We start from the raw sequence: 17730 nt of genomic DNA on the forward strand, positions 1-17730 counted from the left end.
GTCTCTGTAAGCTATTTAAAAAATTAACAATTGAGGATTGTGAGGTGGTACAAAAGTTATAGAGAGAAAAATCATAATGATACCAACATTCAATATTATTTGTCATAAAATTATATATTTGTTTATTTAAGCTCCAAACCAGCATTCATAGAATGTAGAAATGTTATTCATTTTTATAATTTAAATAATAATAAAAAATATAAATTAATAATATAAATGTTGTCTATATTAATTTTTAAATTTTTTATTATTATATTAATATAAACTAATAATAGAGAAGTGCTCCTAATTGTACAAGATGAAACATTATTATATCATTTTATACCAAATAATAATTTTCATTGAAGGTTGTTGGATTTGCCTTTTCATAACCATCGTCCACTTTTTACCTATTATTTGAAACTCCACTATCTTCATCATACATTAATTATAGCGCATTCCTAGTTACTATGTATTCCAATATTTCCTTGCATGAGAAGCCATCAAATCTTTTGCTATCTAATTAACATTCTATTAAAAAGGTTTCATATAAGTGCATAAAATTTCCATGTAATTCAATTTTACAATTATGGGTTCGATTTTCTCTTAGAAATCAATCCTTCCTTTAAATTGATTTTCTTAGTTGATATCGATCACCCTCAGGTTGATTTGCCAAGGCTCTAATATTTTTTCCATCTAGTAACATCTGCACCATTCTCATTTGCAATTGATCTTATTGAGCTGTAATTTCTTCTTGGCTCTCCTCATCATTTCCTACATCAACCGACATGACACTTAATTAAGATAGCTTCTACACTATATGAGAAATGTGAAAAAGTAGAGGTCAAAGCAGAAACTACATTTGATTTCATTGGTTGCTTTGATGTAGAACAAATAGTCTGAACATTTCAATATTTGGTTGATGAAAGTGTAGATGGAAATCGGAATATTTTTTAATGGGAAAATGATAACCCTTTTGATTGGTAAACTATCGACGTAACCCTTGTAGCCTCTAGAGGTACAAGTGCTGGTTTCTAATTCTAATTCCCACTTTGAATAGACATTTTGTCATTTTTTTTATTCTTTCAAGAAGCCTTCCTCTACCTTCCTTGCTAGCACTAAACTTTTGCCACAAATGCCTTCACCATATCACCTTTGAAACATTGTTTTTCTTTACCTTGTTGGATGACAAAATGTTCCTGTTGCCTTAACTATTGCTATTGTTCATGATACCTTTCATGCGGCCTTCAATTGGAAAACTTACATCTAATTCTTATATGGCCGTTTTTTGAAGTCTAGTAGAAATAATACAAATCTCCAAAAATGTAACCTGGATTCCAAAGCAATCATGGCCCCATCCATACACTTTCTGCTCCATGTTTCCTATCCTCCATTTGTTCGGCACCTAATTTCACTTTACCGTACAAAATTTGCATTTCCATTAATACATTTCCTAAATCCATTTGGATAGCCAGTATTTATAATATTCAAATTTTCATGACGTTAATCATCATTAAATTCAAGATTTCAACTTCCGCAGTCTTAAGTACTGGCAACTTTATTATTAAAAACAAAGTGCCGAAGGTTAAAATCTCCACAATGCATGGTATCTTTAATAGTCTAGACAACCTTTTATATGACAATATAATTACAAATGTTTCGATGTGGATGTCTTGCAAGAGAAATATGAGATTAGGGAAAAAATTTCATGAACTAGACACTGCGAAATATGCTAGAATACTTCTTGATAACTCAAATTAAGTCCATTCCATACCATCCACAAGCCGAGTGAATTTTTGAGGCATTTGTGAAAAACTTTTACGTTAATTTTGATGAGTATGTGGTTGCAATATAACAAAAATGACACTAACGATGTTGGTCGTTATGCACCACTCTGAAAGATTGGCAATGCACAGTTAAACCAGGTTAATGAATGGATTATTCAAAAGGGAGTACAGTGAAGAACAGAATATCAAACTGTTCAAATTGATTTGTTGAAAACTTTTACGTTAATTTTGATAAGTATGTGGTTTCAATATAACAAAAATGACACTAGCAATGTTGGTCATTCTGCACCATTCTGGAAGATTGGCAATGCACAGTTAAATCAGGTTAATGTATGGATTATTAAAAAGGGAGTACAGTGAAGAACAGAATATCAAACTGTTCAGATTGATTTGTTTTTCAACAAATCACACTTTTATAGCTGTGCAAAAATAAAAGTCTTCTTATAAAATAGCTAAATATTTTGGCAGCAGATTAGAGCTGACTAACAGCTAACTATAGATCTATTTGACAACAAACTGGAACTCAACCATAGATCTACAGTCAACACGTATGCAAACTCAGATGACACCAAAATATTATGAGCATAATTCAGCTATGGATAAATATCTAACAGTTGAACCTCAAGAGTGTGTTTTACCAAGTCAAGGTTAGCAGTTAAAACTAGAATGCACAAAGGGGAACCCACTAAAAGAGAGGTTAGTTGAGTTGGTAAGGTTAAAGAGGAAAAAGTTCATCCAGGCATAATCAAACATTGGAGTTCATCCCTTGTAGCTCTGCTCTGCTCTGCGTTCTTGCTCTACATTCTGGCCATGGCTCCTGCCCTTTCCTCAGTGGACCCTGTGGCTGTTGGGGCTGCGTCTTCTGGTGGCAGTTTGGGGTTTAGGTTTTCTGCTCCTGCTGCTGGCGGCAACGCTGCCTCTTTTGCTGATGTGGTAGCTTTCAAAGCTGATGTCCATGGAATGGGGGATCCCTCTATGGATCATCTGATTTTTCCCTCGGTTGTGAAACCTGTCTCGGTTAGCAGTCCTGTCTAGTTGGTTTTGGAGGACGTTATAGCCAAAGAAATTGCTCATACGATTGAGGACTTCTCTGAGAGGGCAGCTATTTTCAAATTTCGAGGCTTTTGGCCTTCCTTACAGGCTCTTCATGCTTGAATATCTAAGCACTAGGAAACGTTGATTTTTGAATCTGTCCAAATTTACCCTGTGGCTCAGGATTTTTTCATAGTAAAATTTGATACTGCTGGTGATAGGAAGGCTATTTTGTGTAGTCACTTCAGCTGGAAGGATCGTTACCCTTTGTTGGCCAAACCCTGGCATGAGGGTTTCGATCCTCCATCGGTATCTTTTTCTCATATACCTCTTTGGGTCAAGCTCCCGAATCTTCCCCTTCACCTATGGTTGGATTCGGTCCTCAAAGCAGTGGGAGATGCTATTGGTGACTTCCAAATGATGGATCCTAAATCATCTAATATCTTGCATACTACTTACGCTCGCATCCTCGTGGTGGTTGACACGTCGAAAGGCCTACCTGAGAAGATCAAACTTGAGGTCCCTAATGGTTCTTGGATTCAGACTCTAGACTATGAAGGAATTCCTTTCCGTTGTAGGGTTTGCTCTGGGACTGGACATATTGCTACGCACTGTCCTACAGAAGTTCAGAAATCAAAGAAAAGACCACCTTGGTGGTCTGGGACTTTAATTGAGAATTACACCATCCTTAAAGACACTGCTCTTAAAGATGGAAATGGCTAAAGGGTAAACTATTTTGTTTACCCTGCCATTGCCCACAAACAATGGTTTGGTAGATGAATGCCTAGATGCAAACAAAATAGTTTATCCTTTAGCCGTTTCCCTGAAGGATTCCCCTGTCTATGGTTGCTGATAGTGCCAGCTCTGCACCGTCTGAACCGGATATTGATCCGTTGTTGGATTTGTCTGCCACGGCTGCCCCTCCCTCTACAGGTCAGGTTCCTGTGGACAAAGTTTCAGGTGTGATCTTGCCTGGTTCTCCGATTGGGTCAAATGGCGAAGCTTTGGTTTGGGAGAAGGAGGCTTCTCGGGTGGAGGAAGGTCGGACAAAGGTTAAAGGTAAAAAAATACAAACATTCCTAACAGTCCTTTGATCGTCTTCTTAGATCTCACTCTCTTGGGAGTAGGGGGTCTTAATTGGGTTTTTGGAGTTTTATTTGGTGGCAAAAGTGTATTGTGTTATTTGTGAGCCCACCCTAGTCACCTTATTTTGGTTGGTGACCTATATCAGCTTTGGTCTATTGAATCTTTTGTTCGGGCTTCACTGAAAAAAATTTGTTGTGTAAAGGGTTTCAGGCACCCTTCAAAACCTGTTTTCCTTAATCAAAAACATTGGAATAGCACTGAGAATCTGAATCAGAAGATTTCGTATTAAGATGGTAAATCCAGGCAATTGGGAAAGATTAAGACTCACTGGCCAGGCCATATATAATTGGCCAGACATTATCTTAAGAGCAATCAAGCCAAAACTACCATCTGAAAAACTTGAAAATGGTTATGTTAATGGCACTATATTCCAGGATTACCATCCACCACAGACTAAGGAAAGAACAATTTAATGTTTTGGAAAAGCGAAAACAGATTTTGAACTAAAAAAAGGTTGGAAAACATCACATGGAGACGCCATTCAATTAGTATTTGAGAAGAACAAACAAGTAGCTTGGTGAAGTAAGGAAGTGAAGACCATCAACTTCAAAATGCAAGCCAAGGGAAAATATAAAGACTAGACGGGTATCTTAAAGAGCAATGAATCTAAAAATACTAAAAGAGAAAATGGTTATGCTAATGATGCTAAATTGTAGGATCACCACCACCATGGTTGCTAAGGAAAAGAACAGACATTGTTTGAGAAAACAGAAAAAATCTAGAGTAGCCTTGGATTATTAAAAGAAATGAAAGAACATTGATCAATCATAATAAAAAGATTTTGACAAAAAAAAAGAGCTCAAGTAGAAAACTGAAAACAACAGTCTGCAGATGCCTTTTAAGTTAAAAATTGGGTGGCTTGGTGAAAAGGAAAGCAGATAACTTGCAATAACAAGCATTACAATGAATCCACAGAGAATTAATCATACAGGAAAATTAAGACCTGAAAGCTGAAGGGGCAATAACATGAAATAACACACGTTACATTGAAAATGTACAGAGAAGTGAAGACCTGATAGGACAATAGAATTGAAGTAACACTCTCTACCAAGTACTTATAGGGAGAAATAATACACGGAAGTAAAGACCTGAAAGAGCAATAAAATTGAAGTGACACTCATTACCATGAATCCTTATAGAGAAATCATACAGGGAAGTGAAGACCTGAAAGGGCAATAAAATTTAAGTAACACTGGTTACCATGAATCCTTATAGAGAAATCATACAAGGAAGCGAATACCTGAAAGGGCAATAAAATTGAAGTCATGCTTATTACCACGAACCTATAGAGAGAAATCATACATGGTCAAATGAATTAGACATGTACAGTTCATGAAGGATGAGTGGGCTGAAGGTAAGACAGACAAATGAATGAAGAATAGTCTAGGAATGTATCACATAGTATACTCCAAAGAGGAAAGAGAGAGATCAGAGAAAGAGAAATGTAAAATGCAGGTGAGAATATATAGTAACATTAAGGCCGCATGTGAATATTGGTTGTATAGAGGACTATTACTTTACTGGAACAGAATTAAAAATATCCCCATGTTTTATTATAATACAAAATCCTTAGATAAGGGCCAAATACCAGGGTTTATAGGCGCTAAAAAATGTGAACAATATTTTTTCAAAAAAATAGTAATGAGTTTGTGCTGTGGCCATGTTCAGATAAGGATCTGTGAAGGAAATAATGTGGTCCATGCACAGATGGAAAAAACAATTAACATTTTAGGGAATACTCATGTACGAATTTGCAGAGATGATGAAGAGAGGATGTCAATAGTTAATTCACAAAATATAAGATGCAGTAGCAAATTTTAAGAAGAGGACATTAAAATCCTACTTCTGAGACCACCCTACATATTGCCATCCCATACAGTTCACCGTGAAGATGCAGCATTGCATTCATTCCCAGGTCAGAGAAATAAATCTAAGTTGGAGGGAATATACAAGTGTCGATGTATCAAGACACAGCCTCAACCTGATGGGTTTAGAAGCTAGACATTAAGACAAATGTATGGTTGGAACTTCTATTCTCCATTATTGTCTGAGATCATTCTGAAGGAGATATCATGCAAGGTCCCACTAGAATGTCACGTATTTGAATTGGCCATAAGAAGAGTTGAGTGACGTTATAGTTACACATACAAATATTTATGAAAGCATCTAGAGACCACTATGTACACATTTCTAAAGATGAGAACCCACAAGGGAAACATGACAGAACATGAAATTATAGAGCTCAAGGGGATCTCAGTACGTGTTAAGTAGGCTTCAGAGTTGAGTATTCCTAACTATAAATTTTACAAGAACAATAATGGCAGTCCAATTTATCTTCCTCCTAGACTACTCACATTAATTAAAGATCATTTAGAATTCAAATTTTAATAGTAAAAAAATGGTGTGGCACCTGAAGCTGAGCACTAAAAAATTTCAAAGAAATTAGCAAGTCAATCTAGGCAAAGAAAAAAATTCCAATTCCAGAAAATTTAATTTCAAATTGGAGGAACTAAGCTTGGGGACATGAAAAGAAAGTAAAAAAAATAATAGGTTACCAACAAAATTAATAGAGAGATTTCCTTAGTGCTTTATTCCTTTCCTGTCAAATTCGGCACATAAATGTGATGATAAGGAGTGCCTTCACAGTGAATGTTAAAAAGAAATGCATATTAGCTTGATAAAGAAGAGAACAAAAATGTGACATTTCGAAAAATAATGAATCCCTCAAAATCATCTATAAATGTCGAGCAGTAACAAGTAATTTCTTTAACCACTTCTGCGCAATACTGGCAGTCTCATAAAGCAAGTTTTTATTCTAATGATTACCATTTTACCAACTACAAAGTTTTCAATCTACATGCTGAAATTGATATCTAGCAGAAACCATTTTGTATGGATCTGATAAAGTTTCAAGTCAAGAAGACCAATGAAGGATTTCATTCCTTATAAAACACTGAATTTCCTTACTATTATTGACTTGAGCTCCACAAGAAGTGATAACAATACACTGCAAGTCTAAGAAATGAAAGATACAGGATCCATTATATTATTTTCCAACAACAAACAATAAACGTTCAGCAGATTCAGAACATCACTGCGACACTTCCCAGTCATTAACATTGAATTTCCTTACTATTATTGACTTGAGCTCCACAAGAAGTGATAATAATACACTGCAAGTCTAAGAAATGAAAGATACCGGATCCATTATATTATTTTCCAACAACAAACAATAAACATTCAGCAGATTCAGAACATCACTGCAACACTTCCCAGTCATTAACTGAGCTGCCTTGGCAGCTTACTTTGAAATTTCCAATAGATTACATGGCTCCGAATGTGTCCTTGCCAAATCACATCTTTTTGATTAAAAACAAGCTATTTATCAACAATCAAATTCATGTTTTAGGCAGCTGTAAAATTTGTAACTTCTCAAGCATACCATATGTTTACACTTCAAACCTAACTGCCATAATGCTTTTACTTCAAACAATTAAAAAGAACCTTAGATGCATCTTGAAAAGTAGCTAGATCCCACATAACCCCCAGCCATGGCCCTTCTTACATTTGCTTCAAAAGTCCTTGGGTTATCTCTCAATACTGCTGCAGCATCATGATTCAAGGGATCTTCATGGTTCGGATGCTGTAAACAGGTCCAACATCTAAGAAAGTTAGAAGCAACTTAGTATACACTAGATCAAAGATATACCACCGCAAAAATTTGCAGCAAGAGTTTTGCTCACTTATACCAGCCATACAAATGTAGACAAAGTACTCTAATCTCCATGATCATGTATCATTGTAACAAATATTTAGAACCCATACTTGAATAATCATAAAATGTCACATGCCTGGTTTATATAACTGTAATGCTCTTTTTCTGTGGGAGTTATTTGAATGTTTGCACTGGATCAAATATAATTACATAAACATTTTACAATTTTATCTTACCATGATAAAATCAAATACATACATATATACATATACATGCATAGATCCAATACTTATTTAATCAGTTACTTGGAATGGACATTCTCACTCCATAGAGTTCTTCGTGGTTTTGCCTATCATAGTAATGGCACCCTTTATGTGGAATCACATTGAAAATGTGCCAACAGACTAGTGCCAATGCGCAACAATAATACACATGCATCATAACCCCTAGTAGGACAGTTCTAGGTGTACTATATACCCCAAGTTGGGTGCACATTACGCAAACCTCCTATGTGTGTAGGCCACCAAACCACCTTCTTCATGAGTGATCTTTGTGCCATTGCACAATGGTCGTCTTTAATAATTATTTAATAAATATAATTCTTCATTGCTTTATAAAAGTTTTTTACATATATTCTTCATTTTCAATCAAACGGTCATGATAGACTTTATTTTTCTAACTCCTTTTCAATTTCAAAAGGTAATTACATGCAAAAATAAATTTCCTTTCACTTCATGTTAAAAAGATCGATACCAATAACTAGATAGATATATGAGTCGCTATTCCATTTTATGTACCTTGGGGATAATTCCCTTGTATAGTTGAAATTTTGGGGATGCAAGGACAAGTAGGAGACTTTCCCACCCCATGCCCATTTTTTCAAAAAGGCAAGAAATGTTGTACAAGACAAAAACAATGAGAGGAGATTACAAGTGACAGCCAGGGGACATCTAGGCCATCCTGGGAGGACGAAAACCCAGTCAATACAAATATGATTTAAAATAATTAAAAATGAATTGAAATGAGAAATAAAATAGGATGTGTCCTACACACCCCTTTATATCAAACCCAAAACCTTAATAATCCACACTAATAACTAAAATCTGATAACAATTTCATTTGCTATTTTATATTTTGTGAAGAAGACAAAGGAGAACAATTGTGAGAAGACAAGAGAATGGTGATGAGATGATGGCAACTGAGCATGAAAACTATATCATTAACTTGAAAGCAATAAAATTATGAAAACTGTCACACACCTTGAAGGTTTGTGTCACCTTTAAGACTTTAACTTGGGCAAGATGGTGGGCGCTTTACCCTTGACCCCACAGTGTAATAGATAGGGGAGTGTGTCAGTGTTGCCTCGCAACCCCAATAGGGGTGCTTCCCCTATTCCGATTAGGGTACAATCCCTCACCCCACTTACGATTCCATTTAGTCAATTTAGAGAAATCAGATTACTCCTTAACAATTGTAGTTGGTGGTTGTGCCTTGCATCTCCCAGGTCGATAGAGTCCTAAATATGTCAAACTCCCAACAACATGTTGATCTCGAAAATGCCAAAGAGGTTGATGAAACAGAGATAGAGGGAAATTTGGTTTTGTTTCACTAGATGATGCAGTCTCTCATGGTGGGATTGACTGAAACTTATATTTTGATGCAATGTTAGTAAATGCTGACTAAGGGCAGCAGTACAGTTTGTCATTTTGTAGACTTACAGCCTTGGGGCATTTTCTTGTAATATTTACACAATATTTATGCACATTGACAACGAAAGAAAATAAATTTTCTCATCTCTCATGTGAAACCTGAATTCAACTCTAACGTTATGTATCAAGGTTGTTTAATGTTTATGAAGAATGTTTTGTATATGATATCAAATAAATAATTACAATTTTCTTTTATTTTTCAAGATTCCCTATTTCTTAAATAGCTACCCCCCACTGTCTCAGTCTTGGAAACTTGCTGGTATGTACATATATTCGATCCAATTCTGATTGTACACCACAGATTGAGAAACATGTTTGACCCCAAAAAAGAACGGCTGTTCTTTCCTAATAATACTGATGTTTCAGCAAGTTCCAGATTACTTAAATCTGCAAAAGTAAAATGATAAATTTCTCAAAGACAGAGCATTTCAACTCAAACACATAGAATGGAGAATAAAAGCAAATTTGTCATTCAACCTTCAGGAGTCACTGACAAGATCACATTTTTTAGAAGTCAGAACTCACAAAATGGTGAGTGCTCTGCAAGAATTAAAATTTGTAAGGAGAATATTGTAACCAATGCATCTGTTATGTCACTCATTCTCACAAAATAATTCACACAATAGTACATTGTCTCACTTACTGTGAAAAGATGATTCAGCCCATATATGATTGTGTTGATATTAAGAACAGGCTTCCAATCCTCACGCAGAATATTAAGGCAAACATTTCCTTCCAAATCAATATTTGGATGATAAACCTGCAACCAAGTTGTCTTGTGATTCTGATAGATACTGGTGGTAACAGAAATAAATTCTAAAATTCATGAGTTTGGCCACACAAAACCAATAATAGATTCAGAGCAGTACCTTTGTCTTGCACTTAACCTTTGGCGCCTCGTGAGGGTAAGTTGGAGAAACACTAAAAGTAAAAGTAAAGCGTCCCCCTCTTTCAAACAGCCAGAAGTAGATATAAAAATGAGTTATTATACCATTCATCCATCTAAAATGTAGACCTCATTCTTTTTTATATATGCATACTTGATAAAATAAACATAAACATGGGTAGAAACCTAAAGAAAAACATATGCAGGATTATACTAATCTTCTTTTGACAGCTTTTGAATCCTGAATGATTATTTAGAACAATGTCCTTCAATACTTACAAATAGTATCCTTCGTCAGGTTGTATGATAACTTCAAAATTCATCAGATCATCTTTTCCATTAGGAAAATTTATGCCTGTACTTTTTGGCAGGTTAAGCTCACTGATATCTGATAATTTGACAAAATGAAAAACTGTAAATTGTATATTTCACCAATAATAAGTTTGCAGAAACAAAACAAAAAATGTATATTTATTGCAAATTATTCATACTATTTGCCACTGTCCATTCATATGAAAAATCCAATCCTGGCTACAAGCAATCTCTATTCAACAAACACATCATGTATCACTAATCCGGTGAAATTATAAACTTTGGGTCTTTCATGTATGTAGCAGAGAATGTAAGATCAAAGATGACAATATTTTGATACTAGCTATAATCCTTTACAAATTTTAATATAAACACAAAATTCTACTCTGGAAGACTTATGAGATATAAGTTATTCTAAGGTATACCAAAGCGCTAGCCTAAATTTTTGTTCTGTTCTAAGGTGTTGCTATTTGCCATTTTGGTATGAAATAGTACTTATTCATTTTTATAAATATATGGAAGCTGTATTGAGAAGAAAATACAAAGGATTTTCTCCCAAATTTGAGTTATTTGAAGGATAAATCATAAAATAAAATAAAAGCTCAAAAACCGTTTGAAGAATTTTAAAGTTGAGAAGAAGAAACCAGCACCATTCAAACCTTGAAATCAGACCAGTTCTTGTAAATCCAAATGATTTAAAAACCAAATGATTCGATACAATTTTATAGAAATGGTACAGAAAATGGGTTTGGTACCAAAAGCCCCAATTGAGTATTATAAAATACAAAGTGGAGATGTACACAATCAGTTTAACGCTACTGCAAAAAGAATGGAGCATTGTAATGTTCCCTACATTATCTTGATATATCACATACAGAAGAAAAATCCAAATACCAGAAATGGGTGAATGTGGAATAAGAAACTTGAAAATGGCAAATAGGCATAACATAAAGTATGCTGAGATAATATTGATATGAGAAAAAAGAGAGAAACCGACAAGGGAAATGTAACATAGAGCATAGAATGGGTAACATTAGGGTGTAGGTTATACCTTTATGCAATCGCAATTCACCAGCACTTTGCTTCTTGACAGGTGCTCTCCCGTTGGCACTTTCAGCAGCCTCTCTCTGCTTCTCTTTGACTTTAAATAGCTTAATCATGATATCTACAGGAAATCAATTCGTCAAACAAATATCTAACCCAACGCCCTTCCATAAACAATATGTTAGTTTCTCAATAATTCAGTAGACTCGTGACAAGTTAAGGGAGAAAACAAGCGATCTATTCAATTCAAAGGCCAAACCCTAGAGTAATCCTCTGGAATTTGATTTCCAACAATTGCTTACTTCCCCTGCACCGGAAAGAGGAGGCCAGACGGAGAAGAAGATCCAAGCAAGAGAGGTAACTGTGTGATGGGGCATAAACTCGTTTATTATTCTCTCTCCTCACTGCCATGAGTGGTTAAAAGCTTTGAAAGTACAGCTCACATAGGCCTTACAATAACACGCCACACCCTCCAAAAGGGTAAACACGTCACAATACAATAATCCCCCTAAATAAATAAAAGATCAGGTATAGCAGTAAGATTGAATGAGCACAGAGAGGTTTGCGTACAGTGAAACCTAAATAGTGACTATTTTTGGCCATAGGGATACCATGTCCCAGTGCTCATCCTCAATCAAAATAAATTCAAGCTGGAAATTCATTACTCCCAGTGATGGTCGGTCAGTCAGTCAATCCAAATTACTAAGACATTCCAGTGGGCGAAGTGTAAGAGATTCCATTACGGAATATCGATGCCTATATTAGTAGGAGGGCCAAGTCACATAGCTAAAAAATTGTGTATCTTCGAATTGTTTCGAAGACCAAAAAATCCTCATTCATTCATCCTCGACTTTTTAGAAACACTGCTGAATCCTTATTCATTCATCCTCAACTTTTTAAGCTCTCATTAGGTCAGCATAGGGAATGATGGGGATGAGTAATCATTCCCTTTCTATCACATCCAATCCAAAAAAGGTTTTAAAAGGGGGAGTAACCACAACTCTGAGCTTACAGATCACAGATGAAAACCCCATAAACCAAAATAGTTCTGCTTCAAAGGAAAGGCGAAATCGGTGTTACGATACTCACCTCACGGAAAGAAAATTCAAAGGCTGGTGATGATGACGATGATGATGATCGGAAAATCTGGTGTTCCTTGCCAAGTACGTACCTTCGACCACTCTTATTGTTAAGAGATTCCTCACGCTCTCTTGTTTATTTACTTAGTTCTTTGAGAGGGTCAAGGCAGGCGCACTGTGGTTTGGGCGACTCACAGCCAACGTTTAAGCGTAAATCCTAAATAATAATTAACATTCATAGATTCCCTAGTTCCCTTAACCTTCTACCGCCGTAGAACTCTAGAAACTGTCGTAACCTGCATTTTCTGTGGATAGGCATAAAATTTGTGCATCTTGAAGTTGTTAGTTCCTGTCAAGGCAGGAATATTTATGCATTCATGTCAATGCAAATATGACATTAACACAAATCAATCAAATCAAAGTATTTAAAAGATTCTATGAGATTTCAAATGTTTATATCTTTTTCTTATTTTTCATTGTTTTATAAATTACATTTTTCATCTATTCTATTGGTCCATGGTGGGGGAGAAAATTAATTTCCTTCAACAAAAAATACAAATATTTTCTAACAATTTCCTCTTACATTAATGAATTGACAAGTTGATAAGATTTTATTTTTTCAATGATTTTATCTTCCACCTCATACAACATGTCTAATCAATATTAATTATCACAATTTATTAAATATTTTAATTTCTTATTTTAAATATATTTATTATTAGTTTTACATTGATATTTATTTTTGACTATTTGATATAACTTGTTCTTAAAACTTCATGCAATACATAAGTTTAAATTATACTCCTCTCTCTCTCTCTATATATATATATATATACTTTTATAAAAATAAATTAAAAAATATTATTTTTAAATTATATTTTACAATAGTGTTTGTAATATGTATAACTAATAAGTGTTACGATTTATAAATTATATCTTTTATTATTATTAATATTTTTTATTTAAAGAATTTATCATTTAGTTTAAATACATTTAAAACTTAAATATATATTTTAATATTAAATTAATAATTATATTTTATATCAAAAAAAATATTAAATAAATAACCACAAAAAAAGAAATAATTCAATTCTAATATATATATATATATATATATATTATAATTAAGTTTTTTATAAATTGTGTATTAAAATTAAATAGTTATATTTTATTTCTTATTTATTACATCATATTTATTCATCAACATCAAATCTATATGTATTAAATCTATTTATTATTTACAAATGTACATATTAAATTATATAGATATTATTTCATAATTAAAAATTACTTAATTTTATGAAAAAAAGAACAAATACAAGACATTAAATAGTAAATCTTCTCTAATTGTGTAAAATTAAACAATTAGTTTTACTTATAAAATATTTTTTATATTTCAATACATTTCATTTTTTCTTATAGAAATGTGAGTTTTAATATAAAAATTAAATTCTTAATTTCATTAATTAAAATATAATATATTTTAATTCTTTATTATAACCATGATTTTATTTTGACTATTTGTTTTATTAAGAAAAATAATTATATTTAATTCTCTCTCTCGCACACACAACTTATGTTGGTATCAGTCTATCTTACTATTTTATCTCTCTTCCTCTTCCTCCTCTATATTATCCATCTTTTTTTTTTCCCTCTGCATATATGTTTATATTGTTATTGTTCTATAATGCTATTTATCTCTATCTCTCTCTATATATATATATATATATATATCTATATCTCTATCCTAGTTTTTGTACAGTGCTAATGATTAAAAATATGAGCATCCTATCAAATCACAAGTGCATTTCTACGACGAAAATTTAACAACAAAATATGAGTAATCCTATCAGATCACAAGTGCATTTCTAGGCAAAAATTAATGCATTCACAATGTTAATTTAGATTCTCACTCATCTACACCTCTACAACCATTATGCGTTAGGCAGGAACTATGACGCATCGCGTCTCTTGTTTTCATAATATAACTTTGTTCCATGTTTTTTAAATTTGGAATTAAAATTTTATGATGAAAGTTTGCATTATGAGAAGAGACTATGAATCAATGAAATGAGTTTTTATTTTATTTGTTCCTGTCAAGGCAGGAATACTTATGCATTCATGTCAATCCAAATATGACATTAACATTAACCAATCAAATCTAATAATTTAAAAGATTATATGAGATTTCAAATGTTTATATCTTTTTCTCATTTTTCATTATTTTATAAATCACATTTTTTATCCATTCTATTGGTTCATATTATTTTTGGTGGGAGAGAAAATTATTTTTCTTCAACAAAAAATACAAATATTTTCTAACAACTTCATGGATTAATGAATGTATTAATTACTTTATCTTTTCTGCATTTGTGACAAATTGATAAGATTTTATTTTTTCAATTATTTTATCGTCCACTTCACACAACATGTCTAATAAATATTAATTATCACAATCTATTAAATATTTTTAATTTCTTATTTTAAATATATTTACTATTAGTTGTACATTGATGTTCATTTTTTACTATTTGATATAACTTGTTCCTAAAACTTCATGTAATGCATAAATTCAAATTATACTTCTATATATATAACTAATAAATATGTCTTTTTAATATAATTTCAATATGTTATATCTTTGTATTTGAATTTCTAATTTTTTTAAAACTTTCTTTTTTTAATAAAATTAGTTAAATAATTACTATTATTTTACTTTTATAAAAATAAATTAAATAATATTTTTTTAAATTATATTTTATAATAGTGTTTGTAATATGTATAATTGATAAGTGTTACAATTTTTAAATTATATTATTTATTATTGCTAATATTTTTTATTTAAACAATTTATCATTTAGTTTAAATATATTTAAAACTTAAATATATTTTTTAATATTAAATTAATAATTCTATTTTATATCAAAAAACATACTAAAGAAATAACCACAAAATAGAAATAATTCAATTCTAAAAGATAGATAAATTACTATTAGATTTTTATAAACTATGTATTAAAATTAAATAGTTATATTTTATTTCTTGTTTATTACATCATATTTATTCATCAACATCAAATTTATATGTATTACATCTATTTATTATTTAAAAATGTACATATTAAATTGTATAGATATTATTTCATAATTAAAAATTACTTAATTTTATGAACAAATTGGAAATACAAAACATTAAATAGTAAACTTTCTCTAATTGTGTAAAGTTAAACAATTAGTTTTACTTATAAAATAATTTTATATTTCAATACATTTCATTTTTTCTTATAGAAATGTGAGTTTTAATATAAAAATTAAATTCTTAATTTCATTACTTAAAATATAATATATTTTTATTTTTTATTATAACCATGATTTTATTTTGACTATTTGTTTTATTAAGAAAAATAATTATATTTATCTCTCTCTCTCTCTCTCTCTCTCTCTCTCTCTCTCTCTCACACACACACACACACACACACACACAACTTTTGTTGGTATCACTCTATCTTACTATTTTATCTCTCTTCCTCTTCCTCCTATATATTATCTATCCTTTTCTCCTCCGCATATATATTTATGTTGTTATTGTTGTATACTACTATTTATCTCTATCCTAGTTTTTGTCCAGTGCTAATGATTAAAAATAGTGTGAGTTCTATTTGATAATCAAGATGAAAATAATACATAGTTGGGGGAGTTATTCCAACTACTTATGGTTGTCTAGTAGTATGCATGGTATGCTTAAACATATAATGTGATACTCCAAATGCTTCATCACTTCTTCAAGTTCTATAATTCAAATATTGGTATGGATATCTTTCCTCATTGCACATAATTTAAGTTGTCAATATAGAAGGTACAAATTTGTCTAAAGCATATGTATTGATCGTACTATGATATTAAGTACTTAGTGCCATATTAGGGACTTTGGCCTCTTATTCTTGGGCTTAAATGCCCAAAGATATAATAATATAGCACAAGAACTTAACAACAAAATATGAGCCATCCTATCATATCACAAGTGCATTATTAGGACGAGAATTTAACAACAAAATATGAGCAGTCCTATCAGATCACAAGTGCATTTCTAGGCACAAATTAATGCATTCATAGTATTAATTTAGATTTTCACTCGTCTACACCTCTACAACCATTATGCGTTAGGCAGGAACTACGACACATTGCGTCTCTTGTTTATTTTGAAAATATTTTGTATTTTTCTTTAAATTAATATTTAGTTTCTATTGTATGAAAGCCTTTTGTTCATGTTTCAAAAAATAAAAATTTAAAGTTAAACTTATCAAACAACATCTATTTGAAAAATAGTTCTAATCAACTTTTATATAAAATTGCATTACTCTGTCATTCTATTATAAAAGGAAAGAAGATGTCTATTGAAGTAGTGGTATCGACAAGAGTGCATCATCTATTTTTGTGTCAAGTCTATCTTTTTGACAAAAAAGTATACTATTAGTAATAGTAGATGAAATGAGTAGCATGAATAAAAGATGATAGTGGAACTTGTTAAAATGTGGCTACTTAATAAATTAATGTTACTTTCTAAAGAGTTTTTCTTCAATTTGATTATCTTGGTTATCTTTGAAGATATCTCAAATCTACTCTCACTTCTTCATTTCATCTTTCTTTTGCGGTTCAATTAAACAAATTATTGTTGTATTTATATGCTTAATTATATCCAAAGTTATTATCATTTAACATCTCTAATGTTAATTGACTAAATCCACCCACTTGATCAATCTCAGTTCAACATTCCTCCAACTAATCAATTAATATATACTTAAAATTTATTTAGATAATTAATCAACCTCTTGCATTTTTCTATAAAATTAACATTCAAGTGCATGTCATCAAAAGAAAAAAGAACCTTGACCTCCATACCCACCAACCATTTTAAATCTAAGGAGCAAACTAGTCCCTCAATCTTTATTATGCCTTATTAAGTTACTTGTCCTCACTCCTTGCTCACACATATGAGTATAGAGAAGGAGAAGTTTTAAAGCTTAATTCCGAATTCAAATCTA

General features: G+C 32.0%; 1 protein-coding gene across 2 annotated transcripts; it reads right to left on the minus strand.

Annotated features, from left to right (window-relative positions):
- Positions 1-7126: 7126 nt before the first annotated feature.
- On the minus strand, positions 7127-13030 carry LOC149539894 (NEDD8-conjugating enzyme Ubc12-like). 2 transcript variants are annotated; one of them, XM_089801110.1, is made up of 6 exons: positions 12700-13030; positions 11618-11731; positions 10534-10642; positions 10238-10316; positions 10012-10128; positions 7127-7587 (listed from the first exon to the last, which is right to left on the minus strand). In XM_089801110.1, exons 2-6 carry the CDS (start codon positions 11724-11726, stop codon positions 7450-7452), a joined length of 552 nt encoding a protein of 183 aa, XP_089657236.1. In that variant the 5' UTR covers positions 11727-11731; positions 12700-13030; the 3' UTR covers positions 7127-7449. The 2 variants fall into 2 exon arrangements, with proteins under 2 accessions (XP_089657236.1, XP_089657238.1); XM_089801112.1 differs by having other exon boundaries at positions 7127-7606.
- Positions 13031-17730: the final 4700 nt, after the last annotated feature.

This window comes from Cupressus sempervirens, chromosome 9 (genome assembly GCF_028749045.1).
Source record: "Cupressus sempervirens isolate cs-2001-9-10 chromosome 9, ASM2874904v1, whole genome shotgun sequence".
In the NCBI taxonomy this organism is placed as follows: domain Eukaryota; kingdom Viridiplantae; phylum Streptophyta; class Pinopsida; order Cupressales; family Cupressaceae; genus Cupressus; species Cupressus sempervirens.

Bases quoted from the DNA above. Each gene is read 5' to 3' on its own strand.
- LOC149539894 (XM_089801110.1), bottom strand. From the start codon at position 11,726: ATGATTAAGCTATTTAAAGTCAAAGAGAAGCAGAGAGAGGCTGCTGAA. The intron at 10,317-10,533 runs GTAAGTATTGAA...GCTGTTTGAAAG, and splicing joins CCTGACGAAGGATACTATTT to AGGGGGACGCTTTACTTTTA. The intron at 7,588-10,011 runs GTAAGTGAGACA...ACCTGTTTACAG, and splicing joins GGCTGAATCATCTTTTCACA to CATCCGAACCATGAAGATCC.